General features: G+C 39.1%; 1 protein-coding gene across 17 annotated transcripts in view; it reads left to right on the forward strand.

Moving 5' to 3' along the window:
- Nucleotides 1–24,124, forward strand: part of BCAS3 (BCAS3 microtubule associated cell migration factor) — a 299,190-nt gene that overhangs the window by 12,394 nt on the left and 262,672 nt on the right. For all 17 annotated transcript variants that reach the window (XR_014936381.1, XM_085521677.1, XM_015880751.3 and 14 more), the window contains exons 6-7: nucleotides 3,634–3,715; nucleotides 9,896–9,968. Coding sequence is in view for 16 of the 17 variants with exons in the window: in XM_085521677.1 (XP_085377803.1) it covers nucleotides 3,634–3,715; nucleotides 9,896–9,968 (155 nt within the window). In the remaining variant the exon portion in view is untranslated. The remainder of the gene's footprint in view (nucleotides 1–3,633; nucleotides 3,716–9,895; nucleotides 9,969–24,124) is intronic.

Here is a 24,124-nt window from a genome sequence, read left to right on the forward strand (position 1 = left end):
CGTTTTTTAAACAAATTAACTGCATGTCAAAGAAAACTCTGAACTCTGAAGCCTTTTACTGCATTTTTTGGTGACCAGCAAAACAAAGGGGCAACCGGGTACTTCGCAGTTCGTGCCATACAGTGAAGTCCAGTGACTTCCATGGTTTTCTGTAGAATAGTTAAGGTCATAAGATTAAAAAATAAAACTGAAATCCTTGTAAAACCTGTCACTTTATGATAGATTCCCAAGTAGTGATTTTATAACCGTATTATGGTGTGATGCACAGATTTCTTGTAATCTCTTTTGCTGCCTTTCTGTACAGGGATGTGGGGGGGTTGGGTGACATCTTGAATTTTCATTGCTCACTCTACAGTGGGAACTTACCTTAAAATATCCTCCTTTTTGGCACCCTGTATAACCTGCTGAATATGTGAACTGTACTGATGACTCAGCCCACCTGAACTTTAATTTATGCTCAGTGTCCTCTTCCCTGGGGAAAGGCCCTGTGCAGGATGAGAGGAAAGGACACGTTGCATTGCAGCAACAACGCAGAGTCAGGAGCTAAATACTTAACAACCTTTGTCACCAGCTGAGGCTTTGGTTGGTCTGTTCATTTTTAATCTCTGTTGTTCCTGCCAGTAGAAAATAGTGAAATAGTTATCTTTCAAGTAATGAATATTAATTACTAAAAAGTAAGAATTATATCCATGAAAAGAGCTGGCTCAAATTTTGGTATTATGTGTTAAGGTGGAAAGAAACTTCATTTGTATTTATACGTTTTCAGGCCTTTCTGTGAAAACCTCATCTTTAAGCTCTGCCAGGTCTTGGCATCCACGGGTTAAATAAACATGCTTTCTGGAGTTCAGTATATTTAAGAGGAGAAACTTGGTTAAGCAGGTTTGGCCTTCTTAGCGTATCTTACTTTTGGGACTGTAACTGTATTTGAAGTAGATTGGAGTTAGAGCCAATGTGCTGGCGTGCTTAGAAAGGAGGTGACTGAATTGGGTTAGATTATTTTATATGAATCACTTCTTCCATGCTTTTGTTATGCTAGTTCTTTTCCTTCTTGTTTTCATTCATAGCCATTGATGTGCGTACACATGTAAAACAGCATTTTCATGATTTTGGGGAAAAAAACCTTTAATTGCCAATAATAATAGTTTCAAAGCCTTCTATTTTTCTTCTTCTCCATTTCCTCCTTTCTTCTTTCCTAATGCTGCTGCGTTCTGATGAACAGAAGGCCTTTTCATCTTTCATTTTCTGCTTTGCTGTGCTCTACTTTTCTTTTTCCAAGTTGTCTTCTCTGGATGCAGAGGGTGCTTCCCTCGCCCACATTTCAAACTCGTGATCTGTTAAAAATAATCAACAAGCTTTTAGTGAGTGATTTCTGATCCTTATTTTCTATATCTGATCTAGAATCTCATCAGTAAGGTTCTCAGAGCAGAGCCTCTAGCTGTCCCAGAGGCAGAATTCAACCTGGTTTTGCAGAAGCAGGAGTACTACAAGGTAGTATGTTGTTCAGGTGCTGCTGCTGCTCATCAAGCACTTGATGATTCCAACATCAACCTCATTAAAGAAGAGCAGAATAGACAGACTAAGGGATTAGTTCTCTTATTGATCACAGTTTTAAAATGGCTTTGTCCATCAGGAATAATTCTAATCATGCCACTGACACTAACTGACACTGGTGTTGAGCTGCTAGATGCGTGCAACATCTGAACTGGCAAAGAAAGGTATTTCCCCACGTACAGCTTACTGGGCTATACTGTGGCTTGCTGTGTTTTCGTAGCCATTACAGAATGCTCAACCTTCTCTGATCAATGGTGTTTTCATAATATTCTTAGGGAAGATGGGCTTGATTCGGGGTGATCTTCCTTCTGCCCCCGTTATCTAAAGCAATGCTGGTAAATAAAGACTTGAGTTCAGCTTGGCAGTGAGCTGAAGGCCTGAGGCGCTGTGCTTTGGGTTTCTTGTCAAACAGTAGCAGTATTTTAACTTTTTGAGTGTGTGAGCTGAAGTGCAGAAAGAAATGGGAACAACTATGAAATGACATTTCAAAAAGCTGACTTGGATTTATAGTTTAGTAATTCCTAAGAACCTTGTTTCAAATTGTGTTCATTTCTGATATTCTAAGCTGCTTGCTTGGCAAAACTCTATGCCAACATGTTTGCTACATTCTTAGCCTCCTTCTGTCTGTTTAAGTTGTTGCTTGTTTGGAAATGAGCTTCATTATGTTTGCCATTTTCCTCAAGTTTGACATTGTGCATTGGATCCGTTACCAGGCAGTTATGAAAATACATTCTGATCGACCACTTGGAGGAAGTCTGGAAATTTTTCTTAACTGCCTCTGATTTAATCTTTTCAAGATTGCCATTAGTGACAAACTAGATTAGTTTGATCCCTCTACTATTATGAAACATAATTTTCACACCTGGTGAATATGGAATATATGTATATATCGAATTCTCTGAACTTCTACTGCCAGTGTTTGCCACCATTCATCACTGGCTGTTTAGTAGAGTTTGGATTTTTACTTTCTTTTTTTAGAAGCACAGACTGTGGAGAACAAATGCTTGTCTTCCATACCTGTGTAACCCCTGAGGTTTTGGTAGTTGGAGCCATCAGTCAACTTCTAGTGTGGTTTCTTCTAAAATATGGAGACATCAATAGCACACAGTGCTAGGATCTGGCTCACACACAAGACCCATGTTTCTATGGGCAGGCCATCTTTGTTCTTCCAGTGTGTTATTGAAGGCTTCCAGGATATATTCATGTTTAGTGAAATAGTGGATGGTTGGTTAGAAAGACATTGTCTGCCTACTTACCATATATATTCTGTTAAATTTTGATTCAACTTGGTTGATTACAAATGGAAATTGCTCAGTGAGGGGGAAGAGGCAATATGAACTTGTACCATCTCTCGTGTACCTCTCGTTCCTCTGATCTGAGCCTGCCCATATCACCAAAGTTGCTGTTTGTCTAAAACAAGTCCAGAAAGCTAAGAAAGTTGGTTAAGTGAGTGTAATGTGCTAGTATGGGTTTTGTTGTGCTAGATTAGAGGTGTTTACATGGATGTTATGGTGTTAAAAAAGAAACAAATCACAAAGCTGGATTTGTCAGTTTTTCAAGGAAAATTGCACATTGGAAAGTGTGTTGGGTGGACATGTCATCATCCAGCCCCTCTGAGATATCACTTACTGGAGGGAGAAAAGAAATTTCGGAGTATTTCTGAACGAAACTTCTACCTCTGTGGTTTCTTCCCTTGAGAATCCTGTCTGTTTGCAGTGTGTGTCCATTACATTCAGTGTTTATGCTCTGAGGGGTTTTACCTGTATGAATGAAACAGCCCCCCAGTTTAGATGCAGATTTCAGTACTCAGTAGCTTAGTGGGAATCCAGTTTATTTTTCTACACTATGGTGGCTTCCTCACCATCATTTGTGTTCTCATTGTTTGAGTGTTGAATGTTTCAGATGGAAAAGCTGTCTGTATGGCGGTTTGATTTTGGGAGCTGACTATGGAAAAGAACAGTTTTTTTTCTGGGGAGTGTATTTTATGTGTTTGTGTGTGCATGTGTATTTTTATATGCATATATATATATATATATATATATATATTTTGCATTGTACATTCATATTCCCTATGTTTTGCAGATCAGCGGTGAAGCTCAGGAACTCTTCTCTGTCCGCCATGGTCCAGTTCGAGCTGCACGGATCTTACCAGCTCCACAGATCAGTAAGTATACTTTTAAATGGCTCATTAAAAATGTTTAATTATGTTATCTAATTTTTTTGGTTGAGCAGGAGAATATACAAGACACTTTATATCAGGTTGGGCTTTATAAAGAACACAGTGTTGTTTCTAGGTGAGAGTTAAAGTTTACTGTGGGCTGAAGTTGTTTGAAGTAAAATAATTCACAAGCTTTTTGTGCCTTTTGAGTTGTTTGTAAGAGCACTGCATAATTTCTGTCGCTGTGATTATTTGCTGATGTTTGCCATTAAGTGATGGATGTCAGTGCCTCTTCCTTCTCAAAGGAGGAAGAAAGAGGTGTTGATGGGATTGAAGTAATCAAAGTACCTACGAGCTCTTTTTTTTTCCTGATAGCAAAACAGTGCTTTTTGATTTCCAATCTAGTAAGTTACGCTTTTCTCTCTCTAAATAACATATATTTAGCATTTGACAATGATATTTGTTACATTAGAAAACTATTCAAATTAGCTCCTATTAAATTAAATTAAACCTTTTAAAAACATGTTTTGGTCTCTTTTTACATGGCTTGGTTTAAATAAATCTTTGATTGAAAGTACATGAATGTATCACTGACCAGTATTTGGAATCAGATAAAAGTAAAGCTGTAATAAGAGGCCTCAGATAACTAACACATGAGCTTTAATGATTCAAAATAAAAGGAATTTGTAAAGGAGAAGCTGATTACCATCAGTAGGCTGAAGCGCTATTTTACTGTGAAGCTGTAAAAAGGGAATTATTGAAAGTGGGGCTCTCTGGGTGGATGGATTTGGCACGTTCCTAGAAACAGATCTTAGTTTGTGATAAGGAACTCATTCCCAGGTGTGAAAGGAAAGCTTATGGCTTAAACGTGGTGGCTTTACAGAAGCAGAACTTAATAGTTTGTCAACTATTCTGTTAAAATACTGTAGTCTTTTGATGTTAGTTTCTCTGCTGCATCGTGTGCTTCACAGCATAATGAAGCATTGTTTCATAAGAGCTATTTCATGCGGACTTATTGCAAAGAAGACTGCCAATCTGATGTAACAGGTTACAGGTGCTCCTGGGGGCTGCAGCATGGGCAGTGCCTGGAGCTGGCCTTGCATGCCGCCAGCTCGGGTCCAGCAGTGTTGGGTGAGGCTCTGTGCCATGGTGGGTAGCACAGTGGCTCCTGGGACTGCTGTGGCCTGACTGCAGCCCTGCAGTGCTTTGTCTGAGCTAACAAAGCAGGAGATCTGACCCTGCCCTGCATTGCAGCACTGGTGTAACCTCAGTGTGTCTGGGCTGCAGCCTGGAGAGGATGTCCATAAAGAATTGAGAGCTTGCTGTAAATAACACTGGAAAACATAGGCACTTTCTCTTCTCTGCGGACCTGCTATATGTCACCCACAAAATTTGGGGTCAGGAATTGTGAGAGAATTTCTGTTTCTGATTCCCCCGAGGTTCACCTTTGAGGTGACTAAAGCATAAGTAATTGGATGTAGCAGTTGCTATGTTCAGCATTTTCCATGATTCTACAGTAATATTGTGTTCTAGGTGAGAGTCTCCAACCTCTTTCTTCCATCACACTGGTCACAGGTTGCCTGGTTGTGAGGCAGCAGGGACATGATGGCTGAGGAGAAATTTGTGCAAATGAAGTCATGAAAAAACAGTTCCAGAACTTTTCCAGCATTTTAAAATATGCATTTTTTAACCTTTTTGTAATAGTGTTGCTTTCTGAAGTGAGTTAGTGAGTTAGCTGTGGTCTGCCATTTTGCTTTATTTAACCAGACTCACTTTAAAACATCTTGGCCAACTACCTGCTTTATGCCCTGTGCTGTTTTGTTTATGAGGATAGTCTTGTTTAGCTTAAAAGTCAGTCAAGAAAATAGTGCTTCTTTAATGATGGATATCCAAAGCCTAGTACTGGAATGGCATTAAGTGTGGTAACTCATGGTTCAAATGTACATGATGACAGGTTTGTGTGTTCAAGTTCAGATCAGTCATTATATGTAAGAGCCTATTTCTATGTCTCAGTGTTATAAAAATAAATCCCAGCGTTATAAAAATAATTCAGTTATAACTGAATTAATTTGCTGCCCTAATCTAGATTATGCCACTTCTAGAAAAGATGATACCATAGTCCTACATTTTTCAATGAGTTGATGGTTTGGGCAAGTACTGCTTATGTATTTGATTTGGTTAAAATAAAATTTGAACCTCAAAAGCTGACTCAACTTTATATGCAGGTAGACTTAAAAGAACTATAATAGTAAGGTTGCTTTCTAAGGGAGTGCAGATGTGAGTCTTATACATGTTCAGCCACTTGGGTGGCTTGGTGGTTTTAAGTCATCGAAGGCCAAAATAATTGCATAGGATGTATGGTGGAGGAACTACTCCTACGAGTTGAACAAGGAGTAGCAATTTGTAGTTGGGTTTATGTTGGTGTAATTGGGTCATGCAGGTGTGCGTTTGAGTTTGGCTGTTTGCTAACTGTTACATATATTGTTATGGTGTAATGAATGTTAATGTCGGATTACAGAAATTACAGAACAGAGTTCTGAAGCAGAGGAAGTAACCCTTTTATAGATGCCTTTGGGAAGAATTGCAGAGCACAGCATTTTGAAATACTGATTTCTCTGGAGCTGTGTGGACTGACCCACATGCTCCCATTTCAGTTCTGGTCACATCGCATTGATACTTCAGGCTGGCAGACCTGAAACCTTCACCACATTACATGGCTGTGTCTTTTAATTTTTTCAAACAAGATTCGATCAAATAAAATCCTCCCATCTGTCTTCAATTCATCTGTGACTCTAGAAACTTTGATCTCTCACAAATGTTTCACAGTCTTTTATTTTTTTTCATGCAGAATAGACTTAGTTGTCCAAGAATAAAGCTGTTGTGTTTTGCAGAAGAAAAACAAATTTTTATCAATGTGTGCAGCTCTGCCTCTTCGACCACAATCTCTGATGTTGATGCTGAATTTGGAACTACTACAGTTTATTAGGCAGTGGGTACTGACATTCAGCTGGAGGGGGCTGTAGGGGGGATGCAGGAAGCAGATCTGCTGCTGGACGTATTGGGGAGGTGTGCTGATACTTGAAGTATCTGGATGATGCTGGAAGTAGAGGGAGATACAGTGATATAGTCTGGAACACAGGTCCTAAAGGAGCACCTGAAGGGCTGGGACACAGACAATAATCACAGCCCCTTTTCCTTCTGCTGAGTGGAAGGAACAAAATAGGAAGTAAAAGCCATAGTTAGTGAAGGCTGTGTGGCTTCCTGCATTCCCAGGTATGTGGGGCAGGACTGGAAACACAACCCAGTTTTTAAGTAACAGAACTAAAAGGGGTCTGATTGAACAGGAGATGCTCTGTGTTGTTGAACTGTCTCAATCACTGGAATCTCATACCAGAAAAAGATGTTCCATCATGCATTCTAGTGCTGAATAGGTCAGAGTTTGATTTTAGGTAGGACATTTCTTGCTGAAGGGAAAGAAGGTGCTTTTCAGAGCTCTAAATTGGCTTTTGAGCTCCTGTGAAAATCAAGGGGGTTTCTTTTTATTTTCTCCACAGGCATCCTGCGCTTGTTATTGGCATTATTGAGGGGCTGGCTGCTTGCACTCCCATCACAAGTGCAGTACATAAGCTGCTTTGAGCTTATGTGTGGATAAACTTCTGACTTTGTAAAGTTCTAAGTGTTGATCTGGATGAAATGACATCTAGCTGCAGACACGGTTTGTTTTCAGCTTCAAGTACAGCAACTGAACGGGAAGTTTATTTATTTTAAATAAAGCACAGAGAGATGATTTGTCTAAATGGAGCTGTAGATACGGCGGTGCCTGGTTAGCAGGAAAAAACCCAGTTTTCATTACTTTAATTGTGTGATTTGTCAGGATTTCCAGCTTTTTTTTTATAAATGCTGTAGTGTTATATGACAGAATTAAAAGGATTTGGAATAAAAGGAGTTTAAGAAAAAGACTTTGCAACAGGATTTCAATACTTTTTGTATTTGAGGGATTTAGCCAGCTGTTTTTCATTTCAATCATCCCGCTGCAGTGGGTTAAGCACAGTGTGGAGCAGGTGTGTACAGCGGCAGCGCATTGCACATGCAAATAAACACAATGTTACAAATAAAAATTAATCCGCCACAACTTGGAAGATTAAATTCCAGCCCTGGACTGGATGGGTTTGCTGACTCCATTAAGCGCCATGGAGAGCAGCACATGGTGCTTTCTGCAATTTCATGAACAGAACCGCTATTAACCTGATTTAATGCCCTGCAGAGTCCTCAAAATAATGATCCTTTCCTGGAGTATTAATATTTACATTCCCAAAGTATACGGGTAAGGTAGAAAATGCATTTTTATAAAATGAGGGCTTTGGTCATTGCAGACTGAAATGGGACCTTCCAGCACCTGTTGGGCCAAGTTTGCAAAGCTGTTCTGAGGGTATTAAAGTGGGTACTGCTGCTTTTGTGCTGCTGTTGGTTTCTCTGTGATCTCTACCACCTTCCTTACCTTTCATCCCTCTTCATTGTTGTCTAACTTAGGTCCAGGCCATTAATAAACACGGGTTTGCCTGTCTAATATATTCCAGTTTTAGAGAAAGAAAAGAATAAAGAAAGTGTAGTTAAAAGCTTTGGGTAAACTCCTGGGTCTGCTTAAATCAATGTCAGTGCTCCCAGCAGTCAGCATTGCTCCGTGAATGCTGGAGAGCCGCGAGGTGAGCAGAAACAAGCGGAGTTGGGCTGGTCACGGTACCACAGTAAACAAATTGGTTGCCAGATTCTTAAGAAGACCGTGTGTTTCATTTATCAATTCACAGGTCAGTACATGCAGTACAGGTATGACTCATGAAAGACATTGAAATAATAGGAATAAAAGGAAAATACGTTTGGCTGTTTTAGGTTGCTTGTATAGCTATTGTTGGTGGTGAAATTATTGATGTGTCCTATTTAACTTTGTAAATACCCCAATGTGTAGGAGGGAAACCTTCTCCTTGTGTAGATGAGAGTTCTGGACAGTTACAAATTAATTGCATGTACCTGAGTTATTAATAATTAACAGAGATTGTTATGTGAAAATGTATATTGTTAATTGTTGTGCCTTTCTGAATAATTGATTTGGTGCAGCTACACCAGTATCTGGGAGTTAGTTTGGATCACTAATAGTCTTTGTAAATCAAAAGGTTTGATGTATAATGAGGACAAAAGAAAACAGTCCACACCTACGGGTAGAGATACAGATAAAATATTTAAAAGGCAAAGGCTGAAAGAAACTGGAGGAAATTCACTGGTGATGGTGTTGCTTTATTTCTGTTTTTCAAGCTGGATGGGAACATACCCTGGAATTTAGTGAAATGGTGTTACAAAGATCTGTTTTGCGCTCTGTTTTATTTCGGTTTCCTTATCAGTAAGATTTAAAACTTCCATGGTGTAAGTGTAGCTGGGCAGCAGCTGCCCACCTCTGGTGCCAAACGTGCAGGCAGAGCTGTGCCAGCTGTACCTGTGAAGCTCTGCTCCTCACCTTGGTTGTGCTGTCAGCTGGAGCAAGCAGCAGGCACAGCCTGGCTGTCACCAGCAGCCGCAGGTTGCCTGCTCAGGAGCTGAAGTCACTTGGTGCCACGACTTCTGAATTCAATCCTGTATTTTCTGAGACGTGTGGTGTGGGGTGTGAGCATGGACGTGATTTGGGCAGACACCAGCAGCCTGCCTTGTAACACAGAAACTGAGGGTGTCTTCTCTTCCACTGCATACTCATGGTTAACTCTCCTATATTCCACTTACACCTCGGCAGAGTAGACGGGAAACCAGTGTGGGAAACCCATGCAGAGCTGGTGACAGTCTCCTTTCAGACAACAACTGCTAAACAATGAATAGTTAGCAGATGTTACTTGTCATTTCGTACAGTTACAGAATTCTTTACCCCAACTGGAAGAAAATAACTCTGAAATCCTGGCCACATTGTGCTACTCGTTTTGTTTCTCATTACTGTCTTCTTCAAGAACAGCTCTCCCACTGTTCGTTACTCTGCCTGTTATTTGTATTCCTGTCACTAATCTTGCACAGGCTGTTGATTTTTCATTATATATTCATTAAATATTTTCCAGTATATTTTTTCCCAGCCCCTGTGCACAGGTACTTTGAAAGGTGACACAAATAATGTATAGTGACTTACTTTTTCTTTTTTGCTTTCTCTTTCATTAGGCGCTCAGAAATGTGACAATTTTTCGGAGAAGCGACCTCTCCTTGGTGTGTGCAAAAGCATCGGATCTTCAGGGTAAGGATATTTTTTGTGAATAAATTCGTATGTAGATTGTAATGTCACCTGAAAATATAGAGGTAAATGATTACATCTTATAGCTCTGCGCTGTTTTTGTTCACGGAATAGCACTGCAAATTGCTTTTAAAGGTTGTTTTATTTTCCCCAGCATATCAGCACACATTTGTATGTGACTTTGGCTGTATAAAAATAGTGAAAAAAATGAAGGTTCTTGATATCAAGTGGACAAAAAGCTATTTAATTTTGTTCTCAAGAAGTCATATGTTTATGATCAGCCTTTTCTGATAATTATCCTGAAGAATTATTATTCAGAAGTCTCTAAAGCAACCACTGCATCTTGAAAAGCAATTGCAAGATGCTTTCAAGCAGTGATCATATTCTGGGTGAATTATGTGCAACAACCAATCTCAATGTTACAGTCATTCACTACTTGTTATCAAAATATGTGTTAATTCTACTTTGAGTGAGTAAATTAACAGTATTGTTTGCGCTCTGGACAGTACTGTTGCATCATTCACCATACGAAGAGCCTTGAGATAGTTCATGTCTCTGTTAGATACATCGTTCAGACAATGGTAAGGATCTACACCTGCACCTAGTGGAAAATATTTGCTTTTCAGGGGTAATCCTCTACACTAAGACTAAACAGTGGAAGTAAATCTTCTTACAACAGTAAGACTAATTCTGCACTGCGCTTTTTTCAGTAAAGAATTTAATCACTCTTGGTGTGAAGGATGACAATCAGGGCTCTGTACATTTCCAAAGGACGCTTCCCTGTGTCTTCTCACTCTGTTGGGCTAGAATATTAATATTACCCATGTGGGTTACAGAGATGTAGTTTCTATGAACAACACTGTTCATGGGGCCTTTTTGTCCCCTGAAGTGTCTGTAGTCTCGTGAATAACTTTTCTACATAAAAGTGCTTATAACCAAGTGTTGCAATGCAAAATCTTTTACGCTGATGCATTTAAAACACATTGTCCTTGCTGTAAGGTGAATGAGATTGGATATAGCTATAGCAATGAGTCAGTGTCTCTACAAAGTGTACTTAATACAAACAAACACATTTCAATAAGCACAGCCCCTGTCCTGGTGTGGAGAGTCCTGTCTTGGACACCAGGTTGTCCTTCTTCTTTAAGCAAGGAAAATATCACTCTCTGAAAAACCTGTGCTACTTCCCAAAGTCCTCTGGCTCATTTTCCTTTGGATTTCGCCTGGGATACTGTCAATACCATCTAAATGGTCTTTCCTGTGGCAGTTATTTATACAGAATCTGCTTTATTTTGTTGATCTTTTAGGAAGTGTTTTGGAATTGTTAATTTTATGGATGAATGTTGAAGAATAAATGTGTTTAACAGCCGACTTAGGATAAAATCTTAGGGGATTATAAACCTAATTGCAGTTGAGCAATTTCTGTACATTTCTGCCTTAAAGAAACCCTGTGTTTTGAAGAGCAATGAAATGTATGTATATGCAGTACTATGTGAGAGATGAGCAATCATACTTAAAAGAATTGACATCTTTTGTGATCTTAGAGCATCATGTGCACCTATTAAAATGCATTAAGTGTTATGAGTAATTTAAAGATCTGCATCTATTAAAATTACATCAGGAAGTTTCATGTGTTTAAGATGTTAAACCATTAAAGTAATATGAATTTAATAGGACGTAGTGCAGTGGATCTAGATATAAACTATCTTTTCATAATGGCATTTAATAGTATTTTATCTTTTAGGGCTATATCAATGAGCTACTGACACGTTTGAGTTAGGAGCTGGGATTTCCTGGTTCTGACCACTACTCTGCATTAGTGGTTACTGTCAGGAAATTCTTCTCTTTTCCTTTAGCTGTAAAGTAGCTTAACTATAATGAAGAAAATAGTATAAAAATGTATTTTTTAATGCAGAACGTTAATCAGTCTGAAATACAAAGAATTTTCAAGTTGTAATTAATTAATAGCTTCAAAAACATTACCAGTGTTAAATAACTTCACTGCTTTCTCTTACATACCATGTACTTTATTGGAAAGGGATGTAATGAATAATGCTATTCGAGATACAATGCTGGGACTTCTTTCCTTTGTGATGAAATAGAGGTGGTTACATACATTTCATGCAAAACAATCTTTGCCTAAAATCAGTAAACTTATTTTTCAATCTTGACTTTTTTTTTTGCTGTCACACAATGGAAGATCCCTTTGGTGACTTACTAGTCTTCTGGCTTGCTACGTTTCAGAGTTGAACAGACCTCAGCAGACCTCTCTGCTCTTGCAGTGAAGTGGTAATTTGTTAACATCCTCTGCAGAGCTTTGTGTTATGTGGGGAAGGACTTAAATTATTTGGGAATGTAGGAGGAAAAGAGAATAAAAACACTTAACCCAGTTGGTGAAATGCATCTTTTCTGTAATAAATTTCTTTGAACTGAAGTGATAAAGCTGTTTATGGTGCTAAACTGAAGAATAACTTGTACACTGAAATTAATTTCTGACCCCTGCTTTTTGTCCAAGTGCTGTTAGTTGTGCCACTAATCTCAATCTTTGTGTATTGTAGGTATTCTATCAGGGAAGTAAACTTTTGTGTTTTCTATTCTTTTGCCTTATATCTAAATTTCTGACTAGCTTTCAGTGTGTACGTTTTTGTATTTTAGAAGTCAGATTTTCCATCTAGTAAAATGACTGAATGTCCAGCATGATTTCACTATATAATCTTTTTGAAATGAATTTTCTCTACCCCCCAGAAGGATGCAGCCTTGACACATAAATGGGAAACAGATTGTGTTTTTTGGCCAGTGCAGTATGCTGGTTTAGATGTTGGTTCAGTCAACTTCAGTCTTAGATTACAAGATTTGCAAATTAAGGGAAAACCAAAAAGGAAGGAACATCTGCATAAATTTTGTCTTAGTGGAATTTTGTCCAGCCATGCTTATTTTGTTCTTGCTGATAGGATCAAGGCCAGTCGAGGCCTAACCAGCAGATCAGTAGACTTCCTAACCTTATGCTTATGGAGAATGGAAGACTTCATTCAGAAACCTGATTGAAATCAGCCAGCCTGTATAACACATGCTAGGTTTTTAGTACATATTTTTAGAAAGACATACTAATTTAATGGCTTTGAGTGAGAGAAATTTTGAATGACATGAAGAATTGGATGAAGGTCATTTAAGGGCATGAGAAGCAAGAGATAATCTTTTTTAGTCATGGGAGGGGAAAGGAAATAAGGGTAAGTCAAAGAAGGAGGAGTAGGTCTGAGCAAACAAAGTGTGTAACTTTGGGTAGCCAGCATTTTTTTTTTTTCCCTGCTGATCAGTTTACTAGGCAAATCAATTGGCAGCAGGTTTTCAGGAAGCGTACTTTATTGATGTGGCTACTGTAGATTAAAACCTCCTAACCTTAATGCACATTTACCTCGGGAACATTTTATGGGAGCGTTAAAGTTTAGGAAGAAGGCAACTTTACATGGGTAAGATTAGAAATGATGCAATTAAAGCATTAATGTTTTCTCAACTTCATGTTTTAAAATCACAGCCCAGTTCCTTTTCTGGAGCACTAACCCGTTAATGCTGAAAGCCAGCATCCAGCTTGAAGTGTCTGTGGCTTTCAGTGTTTAAAATTAGCTAGCTGCGAATTGATTTGTCAGACACAAAGAGTGAAGCTTTCTGGAAGGATCACCCAAGAGAAGGAAATGGGTTATGATGAATGAAGTTCTTGTTCCCAGTTCTCACATTCCTCAGAGTAGCTCTCCCTGGAATATTTTTTACCAGAATACCGTTGCAAATGTGGTGGTTGTGCTGAGAGCTCGCCAGGTTATGCCATGACTGAATCATGCCATTGAATGTGTGAAGGGTGTATTCCCTCATGATCAGGAAATCGCACACAGTTGGATTGGGCAGATGGTTGTGGTTTACGGTTGTATTGCACCGCATGACAAAGAATCATGAAGTTTGTTAAATAGTTTTAGTCTACTATTGAGGCCTTTGCAAAATGTTTTGTTTGAACACTGTCAAGGATGTTGACAGTGTAAGATAGGCTTACATTTCTAGAGAGCAACCTTTAAATGAAGGTTTTACTTTTATTTTCAGACTTTTGAAGCATGTTTGCCTCTTGTAGTGCCTTGTAGTGTATCTCCCTTCAAAATAAGGCAAAATTACTGGAAAATGTAGCTTTGCATTGCTTTGTAATTTTTCATATTTGTTTTCTTGTTGAAACAACAACAGCAAAAATTCCTCCTTGATCACTGTTACTGCAGGGATTGCTTTTTCTGGAGGTTGGGATCTGGTTCTAAAGAGCACAGTAGAACCTTTTAGTTTGGTTCAGCCCCCCCCCCCCCTTTATAAAATAACAATAAATAAATAACACTTTCTGTTATTTTGAGGGAGTGAGTCCCAGAGGCTCCTTGTACTCATGGAAAGCTGTAAAGCATCATTAAATGCAAAGTGTGCCATCCCACCAACTGCCTTGCAAAAACTTCCTTCCGTTCTAAGGATGAAGGCCATTATCTCAGGTTAGGAGAAGAGGTTAGTAGGACAAATCAGTGTAGTTTTAACAGTTTGTGTGGTAGCTTTCAACATCCTGAGAGACACAATCTGTGTGTAAAGCAGTTTGAATTCCTTCTACCGACGCTGGATTTGATCATTCTTATATGTTAAAGACAGCAATGTCCTTTACTTTAAAAAGAGCTCTTCATGTCCCAGAGGTTTTTTTTTCTTGTAATTTGTTTCTATAATTATATCAAAGTGCTTCAAGTATTTCTGTAATGTTTAACTGGCGGTTACTGGGATTTCTGCAGATTTTCTCACAAACCGAAATGCTTTAATGGCAAAAGGTAACATTTCTGTCTGTAAGTGCTGAGGGTGAGCAAGATCTGGTATTCTTCTGATATACCGTGAGTTTGTCTGAACTATAGAAAGAAATAACCTTTGAACTACAATAAACTGCTAATCTTGGATCAAAACTGGAAGGAAGAAAATGAGTATTTGGGGTCAAGCTTTGACCAGTTGGTGAGAACTGGGGGGTAGTGGTGACCTTTTAAAGCTTTGATTTATTAAGCTGTAAAAAGATAAACCTTTCCTAAGTGATCTGTGGGATAGTGCGGAGGTTCGGGAGAGCAGATTTCCGAGCTGAGGCATAGTTTCATTTTACGGCTGCTCCAACCCCCCGTGCGTGTAATGATACGGGGAGGAGATGGAGGGAAGGAAGTAGCCTTCTGCTAAATGCACGGCCAGATAAAACCAGCTGGAGCACGTACCTTCCCCGAGTAACTTGTCAAAAGAAGCACTACAGGGAAAAGATAATGCACAGCGCCATTACAGGAGAACTGCTGCTTCCAGGGCCACTTTAAATTCCACTTTAAATTATTAAATACTGTAAACGCTATAAAGTTAATTAGAAGAGGAACAAACTCTACAAAGATAAATGTGTTTTCAATATGTTTCTCAGGGAGGGTACAGTAGAAACCAGTGAATGAGAGGAAATTTATTTCTGGCAGCACTCTAGACATGGAACTGTGGTTGAACTTTTTACCCTAATTACGTCCCCGCTAATGCCTGCAGCGGTCTGGAATCAAAGCGGCCCTTCAGGCCCTGGAAAGTCTCTGATGTGGCGAGCGTTTGTTGTGTGATGAGGGTTACTTAAGAAAAAATGGAATATTGTGACAGGATTTTTCAAAATTTCTCAGTTACCACCCACCTCACTTGTTGCCTACAAAAATAGAGTAATTGTTTGCATCTGTGTGTTTTTGTCTGTCTTAGAAATAACTGTTATAAATCAAAGTGACACAGGCCCAGAGAACAGTTCAGGGTTGTATTTTCTTTTCTTATACGTTCTGCAGTGATTTCTGTTATATTCCGCAAGAAGGATTTAAGGTGCGTTGCAAAGGTGTTAGAAATTCTGGGATTATTTGTTTTTCCTTTTTCTGAGCATTCCAACACTGCGGTGGAGATCCAAACTCAATTCAAAGATGCTGCTTAATATGTTTTTTCCTGTATAACGGCTTACTTCATGCTCATAGTGTGAGCAGCTAATTACAACCTGCATTGCAGCCCCGTATCTACATTGATACACAACTGCTGCCTCTTGACTAATTCACTACAACTTGACAGTGGTTGAACTTTGCATCCCCTAATAAATGCCACTTGCTCTCTTCCAGCAGCTGCTCTCTGCAGTCCTTCGTGGTTTCTTTCTTTTATCTTTTCCCTAAAGTAATATTTAGTATACGGATGAAAAGTCAAATGAGTTTGAGCTGTAACATTCATATGCAGGTTAGATTCTTTTATGTATCTGAAGTGAGAAAAAAGACCATTAAGACACAGTGATTGGTGGTAGTTAAGAAAAAGTTGATCTGATGGTGTTTTTTCGTTAGTTCTGATCTGGTTTATGAAATGCAACATCAGCCATTCATTCAGCAGAACATGGTAGCTTTAAAATATTACACTTAGAAACAATTTATAAAGCAAAATATGGGATTATTTTTTTTTTCTTAAAAAATTCAGAACAGGTATTTAAAAGATTCTTTCTTTGTGAAAGAGCAACAGGGCTTGTTCTCTGAGCAAGATCCTGCTTAATCCTTTGCTTTTTTTCCCTTTCAATTCTGACTAGGTAATATATTCACCGTGTCACCTGGAGGAGGGGCTGTAATGTACTTTTTGGATGGTTGCTCACAGGTTTAAAAATTAATTGTAATTTAAATTCATAAAATATTTTTGTCAGTATAACTAATCCTAGGTTACATCTGAGGCCTTAAGAAAGTAACACTAGGAGTTGTAATCAGTGTTGTCTATTCAGTCTGAAGGGCATTATCTCCCAGAGATCAGACGGCCCGGGGCCCAGCCTGGCCTTGGCCACCTCCAGAGCTGGGGCACCCACAGCTGCTCTGGGCAGAAGTGCCAAGGCCTTTGAAATGAGGAATTTCTTCCTAGTATCTGATCTGAATCTCCTCTCTTTTAGTTTAAAGCCATTATCCCTTGTCCTATCACTACACTCTCTGATAAAGAGTTCTTCCCCATTGGTCACTGATCAGAAGATAGCACCAATAAAATAATGCAGTAAATAATCAGACTAAGGAATAAAAAAAACCCTTGGGCACAGATTTGGAATTTTACACACACTCTCAATCTATAAAATCTAGAGCTGGCTGGGGCTGTGAGTGGCTCCACTTACAAAGTGCTCTGTTTGGCATCTGCGCTTGCTTGGTGAAAGTTGGCTGTAGCTGAGATATTTCAGCATCAGCTCACTGTGTTCTGCTTTCAGAAATCTGATATTTTTCTGTTAAGCTGTGGCATGTGGCTGTCTCTTGATACGCAAGAAGTTTCTATGTTTTTGGTCTCAGTCCATCTTGTGTGAACTTGAAAATCAATGTGGCATTTATTGCAACACGGATTGCATACCTCTGTGTCAGTGGTGAGTTCTGCTTTGTTTGACAGTGAGGAAAAGGAGAGCAAGACAACTCTTCAGTGTATTTCATTTGGTATTTTTGGAGGAAATGCATCTACTGGAATTTGAACTTGATCAGCTGTTCATAGAGATGTTAATCTTTGATAGAGGTATGGCAGAAATGCAGTTATATTCTGCTCAGAAGTTAATCTTTGCTCACGCTCTCCAAGATTCACAGGAATTTTTTTGAGTTAAGCATGTGCTCATAGAATGATCAAGGATAGCCAGGGCAAGTTCATCACTGTTGTGTAAAAGGACTGTCTGGTTACACAGCAGAACAAAATCTGGTTCAGAATATACCAGAAAAACTGATCCTGCTCTGAGAAGCAGAGCTCCAGATGTATGTTTCCTCAGTGATAGCTATGGTCAAATAAGCCTTTTGATAAACAAATCTCTTGAGATGCTGCTTATCTCCCTGTATTAACTAACACAAAATGCGATGGGACAGCTATATTTTGTAACATGTGGTATGTCTCAGTGAAGTGGAAAGTGTGTCACACTCCAATCTCTCTGCAAAAGCGTGCCGCAGCTGAGAAGCCAGCTTGTGCTATATTTTACACTTCAGTGGCAGGCATGCCACATGCCATGGAATGGAGCAATGTAATGCAACATGCTGCACTACATGTAGGTAGGTTGTAGGCTGTTGTTTGGCTTTGTGCAGCTTCATGCATTTTGAAATTGAAAAAAACATACATCTAGAAAGTCTCTTCCAGCAATGAGTAATGTTATGGGCAGGTGGTGCGGTGGGAGAAGTGTGCTGTTGGTAAAGCACATTGGTAATGTGGGAAGAGCATCTGCTGATGAAACTGAAGGGTGAGGTAGAGCTTGCCGGGCTTGTTGGTGTTTTGAAGGGTTCACTTCCCTTTTGCTTTTCTCCCTGAACGAAGGGTTCTGTTCTCAGAGTATCAGTTGTGATAATACCAATTTGCTGATAAAACCAGGCCTTACATTTTCCTCTTTTGTTGCTGTACAGTCAGACTGATGCCTATGCTACAGACAGAAGCAAAGGTTGAGCTGTTGGTTTGGCTGAACAAAACTGAGCATCGTGGCTGTTGAACAGAACTGGAACAATCCATGACCTGCATAGTTCAATCTGTTCTGTGACTGTCAAGGAAATCTGTCTTTGCAGGTTCTTCCCTCTCACCACCCCACAAGTGGAAAGAAGTTGTCATTCTATGTTTGGTCATGGGTTTTGCCAGTCTTATGAGCCATGGTATGCGATATATATGGTATCAGTAACCTCCTTGTGTCAGCAGTGTGCACAGCTAGATTGGAACTGCCTACCTGCATTGCCCTTTGGTAGGTTTACTTTTTCATGTATTGACGTGAACTTTTTATCTTTCTTATCTAATGCAGAGCTATCAGCTCTCTCAATAACTGAATCCGTTTTGATGTCCTACATGATGAGCATTTATAGCATCTTTTCTTCTGACAGAGCTGTGGTAAGCTTTAGGAACAAGGGGGATGTTGTTGTGGAGGCTGACTCCTGTCAGTATCCTGCTCCAGATCAGCTCAGAGCTCCCTGCTGCTCAAACCACATACTGAGATCACTTCCTTCACCCATGGCTCAGTGCGATTCTTTGTAGGAAAAGGGAGGTAGTTGTGTCCTGGTATCTCTGTTTTCAATCATTGTGCAAGAAGACATCATGAATGGATATCCCTAAAATGCCTGCACATGGAGTTCAGAGTAATAGCTATTCAATTAACATTACTGTATTGTATGATGTATGAAAGCTTGACTCTATTTTGTACTTTTGGTTGAGGTAAATACAGCTCTTTGTCCCCTGAAACAAATCTTATACGTAATTATGCTTGTTTTGATCTTTCAACATTACGTAAAATGTTAGGAACAATTAATCTTTGTATCAGTTTATTTTTTGTAAATGACTGTACAAAGCCTGTTTATGGAGTGGCAGATCTGCCTACAGCCATCAGTTTGCTTTTAACTTTTTCTTCATCTGTTTGGAAGAAGAAAAAAGCTTAAGTAGCTTCCATGTGGACACGTAAAAGCTTTGATTGGGATAGGAAGAGCTGAGGACTTCTCTTGCTGCTTGTTTTTGTGAGGATTTGTATGTTCGTGCTTCTGTGATAAACGCTGTTAGTGGTGCGTGTGTGTAGTTTGTGCACTGTGCTCCGTTGTTGTGGTAAGTGGATGCACTTGATCTCCTGGAGGGGAGTGCTGGCCTGGCCACTTAGGAGCGGCACTTGACAGCCGATTCTGGGGCGGTAATTAGAGAAGCTTCACAGGGACTGGGTGTCCAGCAGCAAATGGCAGCTTCTAGAGGATTGATGGATGCTGATAAAACAGTGGGAAAGAAGCCAGCTCAAAATCTAACAGCAAATAGGATTATTATTGTTATTTTTTGAAGAAAGGGATCTGATGGAAGAACCTGATGCTTTTAACCTTCTGGAAAAGAACAGACTGAAATATGTGTAGATAAAAAAAAAACTTCCCAACCCCTTCAAAATAATGAATTCCAAATATTAAGTTGGTTCATTACTTTGATTAGCCATATAAAGAATGTAGATATAATCAATGTAGCAATTCTCTGGCATGGTTGGTTTTTTTTTTAATAGCCCTTAGATCTCTTCCAAAAGTGAATGCTTTTTCTAAGGTGAGGTATCTTTTGCCATAGCTCCTTAATTAAATTGATAAAAACTTAACAGATTGTGTGAGTGCCCTTGAAAAGAACGACGTGTACAGTCCAGTGTAGAACATTTTAGAGTCAGTTGCCAGTGGGAACGTATTCATGAGGGTGGACGTGAAAAATAAGGGCAGGAATTTAATTGCTTTACAATAAGCTTGTTTTGATGCACCAATGCCATTAAGTCTTTGAATGATGTTGATTACATCAGACTTTTGGTTAAAGGTTTTGTCTTCTAACAGTGTTCAACTTCTTTAAGAATTGCAATGGTGAAGGAATGGACCTAACTTTCTGTCCTGATGCAGTGTTGCATGTGATCTGAAGTACGCCGGTTTCTCTTTTAGCTATTTCCTTGTTCAGAAAAGGAGTAGTTTACTTGTACACTGTCTGTACTAAATCTTGCCTAGTGGTCTCTTTTGGCCCAGCCACATAACATTTATTTTTTCTTTCTTTTCATACACACAGGCAACCAGTATGGTTTTCTTTTGGTACCTTATTTTCTTGCCCCTTGAGGTGGGACTTATATTGTACCTCAAACAAAACATTTTCTTCACAACTGGTGACTTAAAATATTCTCCTTGTATTCTGGTGTGACCACAATAGTGGTGAGGTGAGAGGAGGGTGGAAACTTTATTCTAGACTGATGGATTTGATCAAAATACTTGAGGAAGATGTAAGAGAGAAGTTTGTATCTTTCCGTATTTAACACAAATATTTTAGTGCCATATTGAATAATTTCCTCATTTGTATTTAAAGGATTGGATTTAGTAACATGTGTCTAGGATTGGTACAGGTTTTTCTTATTTAAAAATAAGTGCTTCCATGCTTTTTGCAATTTGTGGTACACTTAAAATGTCTGTGCTGCTTTGTGTTTCACTGCTACGCTCTCATTTTTGGGAAGTGTCACTTTCTCAGAAATCCTACTCTGCTTTTCCTGATTTTGAATGAATTTCAAGTGCTGTGAATGCAAGTAAGAAAATTACTTACAGAGTTGAGTTCTCGAGCTTTCATTTTAGAAAGCTGTGATGCAGAAAGCCAGAGAATTTTAGAGAACTACGTGGTGAAAGCCTCAGCAAGACCATTTTTTCTGCAGTGAAGTTGTGAGGAATAAATAATACCTCCTTGGGTTTATTAAAAACAAAGCCAAACAAAGGGGGGGAAGCATTAAAAAGAAACAGAGAAAATGAATTTGCTCTCCATGGGGAACCAGTAATACTGGAAGCAGAGTTCCATCCTGTTGTACATCCTCGAGAAAGAAGATGACAATGCTGCAGTACCAAAGAGCTCAGAGAAGCACTGCGAATGTGTGTCAGGGCTGGTAAACAAACTTGCAACGTAAGGCTTAAAATCTTTTCCATTTTATTGCAGATTAGCTGGACTGCCTTGAATGCTTCCTGATTTATGGAAAAGATAAATGGGTGCAAGGAGCTTTTTAATGTTGTTGACAGAGACATAAAAGCTGGTGGTTATAAGCAGAATGTGTACAAATCCTGTCTTGAAGGAGTAATTTCTTAAAAAATATATTTTTCTAGATGTTGGAACAACCCATTTAATGATGGAGCACCCATTGTTGCTCAAAGTCTTTTGAAGACAAGGTTAAGTTACTTACTAAACAATAAAAAATTCTTAGAGCTTCTGAAACATTGTGTACTTGGCCTCTAAAGAGAAGATGATCCTTCTAGGATTGGAAATTTGCTGATTGGAGTAAATCTCCATTGGGGTGTTCAGGAAAACAGAATTGCCTTTTGGTGCCAATGTGCTGAGAATTTTCCTAAAAGATCATAACCCAATCCTGTGCTTTAACTTCCCAGTGTAAAGATTCAGGAAGGACTTCTTCCAGTATACAGTTAAGTGACTGTGCTGCGTGCCCAGCTTCTATTCTGCTTTCCTTCTCTCTCTCTGATGTGCCAGTGCCTGACTACAGCTCACAGAGATTATTGGGAGATCTCAGACACTGCTGTGTCGGAGCTTGGAGCCGTCTCACAGGTGGGCTCTTGCTGCTGCTGTGAGGAGATGGAAACAAATAAACCGTCACAAGGAGAATGTCAGTATAAGGAAGACAGTCTGACTAATTGGGCATTCACATTAGTGTGTAAAGCATGTGTGGGAACACGCAGTGCAGCAGCTGATGTACACCTGAGGTTATATTTTTAGAAGCCGTAAAAAGTCGTGTTGTTGGAAATCAAATGGTTCTGCACAATAGAATAATAAAACCATTCACCTGACCTCATTTTGAAGCACTGCGATGAAAAAGGAGCTTTTCTGCTGTGAAACAAAACTTCAAAAATAACAGACAGAACTTGACAGTATAATTGCCGTGTGTTTAAATTAATAATTTTATGTAAACCATTGGTTAACTGTGGTATGACTGCATGGCAAAAGTCAAATTGCTTTTGACTGGAAGCCTGTGACCTGCTGTCTGAAGGTGGCTTAGTGAGTGCTGTTAAATTTACTGATCTAAGTATCTTGCTAAATATACTGTACTTAGAACAATAAATAATTTGTGCTAACTATAATATGAATTGTAACTTGAACGGTTGCATGGCTCAACCCCATCAAATTCAAGTAGGAATTGGTTGAATGTTGTTGTTATAACTTGCCAGATAATACCTGATAGTATCAAAGCTGGAATAGTGATTAAATCAAAGACTACTTTTTAATGGCTATATGTTACATTATAATTATGCTGATGTGGTTTTTCACATCTCCACCAACCTGAAGTATTGTTTTGTGCATTGGGAACTGATGAACTGATGTACATGACAGAACAAGAAGGAATTTTTATTCCAGTATGAAGGCTATAAAAAAGAAATGGAGGTCATTACTCTGGGAAACCTGCTGTTAATACATGTAATATTTGTCCTGTGTAAATACAGTAAGGAGCTGCCTTGTGAGAGTGCAGAGCAAGGCGGATGTAATGTAATTCTTTGTGTAATTAGAAGAAGATGGAGTTGAATGTGGTGCAGTTCCAGCAGGTGGGAGGAACACACCGCACAGCACTTTGTAGGTTGCTACCTTAGGCAAGGATGAGTTCGTGCACTGCATCTGGAAAGAAACTCTTTCCCCTTCTTCTATCAAATGTGGTTGTGTAACCAAAAAGAGACTCTGGGTAGAGTAGTAGAGTAGTGATTGTCTGCAGAGAGCTGCCTCCTCCTTTGTTAAAGGAAATTAAGGACTGGCCACTGAATTAACAGTTACTGCTTGACTTAAGGAATCTTTAGAACATGTTTTTGTGATATGCCTTGGGAGTTTATTTTTGGTACAGATATGGCTTAGAATCCTGCTAATGTGTTCCTGAAAGAGGACAGCTTTCTCTTTATTTGTTGGATTAATGCAGGCGTTCATTTTGTGTGATCTCACTATTGGTAATTTATTTTAATGACATCTTTTCTTACATTTTAAATTCACTTGAATTCTTTTTGTTAACACACTTGTGACCAATAGTAATTGTACTGTTCTTCAGAAGAAATTTGCAGTCTCTCTATAAAGGAGTACGGGTGGTAGGAAATCGGTACAATGTGCTGTACATCTGTATACTTCTCCTAATGAAGGCTGTTCCTATTGTTTTAATGATTTTGTTGCTATATAAAACAAGTTGTGATCTCCTGACTTATTATTGTTCCAAAGGGGCCTCGCTGCACATCTCACGTTTTATATACATAGTGCAAAAGGAGGTGGAGGGAGATGCTTCCCTTGATCTCATTTTCTAGGGATTCTGGCCTCATCGTCTGTGAAGAGAGAACGAAAGCTCCAGAGATACCTATGGCAGCCAAACACTGTTTGTCGTCAGATGTTTTTTATAATTCTACAGTGAGGTTTACATGGGAATTTGCCGTTTGTAGGGAGGCACTGTAAAGGCTTTTTTGAAGCAGAAAATTACGACCTCTCTTTGGTTCCACCACTCTTGTCCAGTCTTCATGTAAGAAGTGTGTGTTTTGTACAGTGTATTTGTCTCTGTATGCAAACCCTTTACATAGCTCTTATAAATTGTGAGTCATTGCTAACAAATCTGTGAAGAGGTGATACTTCTGTCGTGGTGCATAAGCACAGATGTAATCAAGTGCCAGCTGTACGAGGCATCT

Source organism: Coturnix japonica, chromosome 22 (genome assembly GCF_054131305.1).
Source record: "Coturnix japonica strain WE chromosome 22, WE-NBRP24, whole genome shotgun sequence".
NCBI classification, from domain to species: Eukaryota; Metazoa; Chordata; class Aves; order Galliformes; family Phasianidae; genus Coturnix; species Coturnix japonica.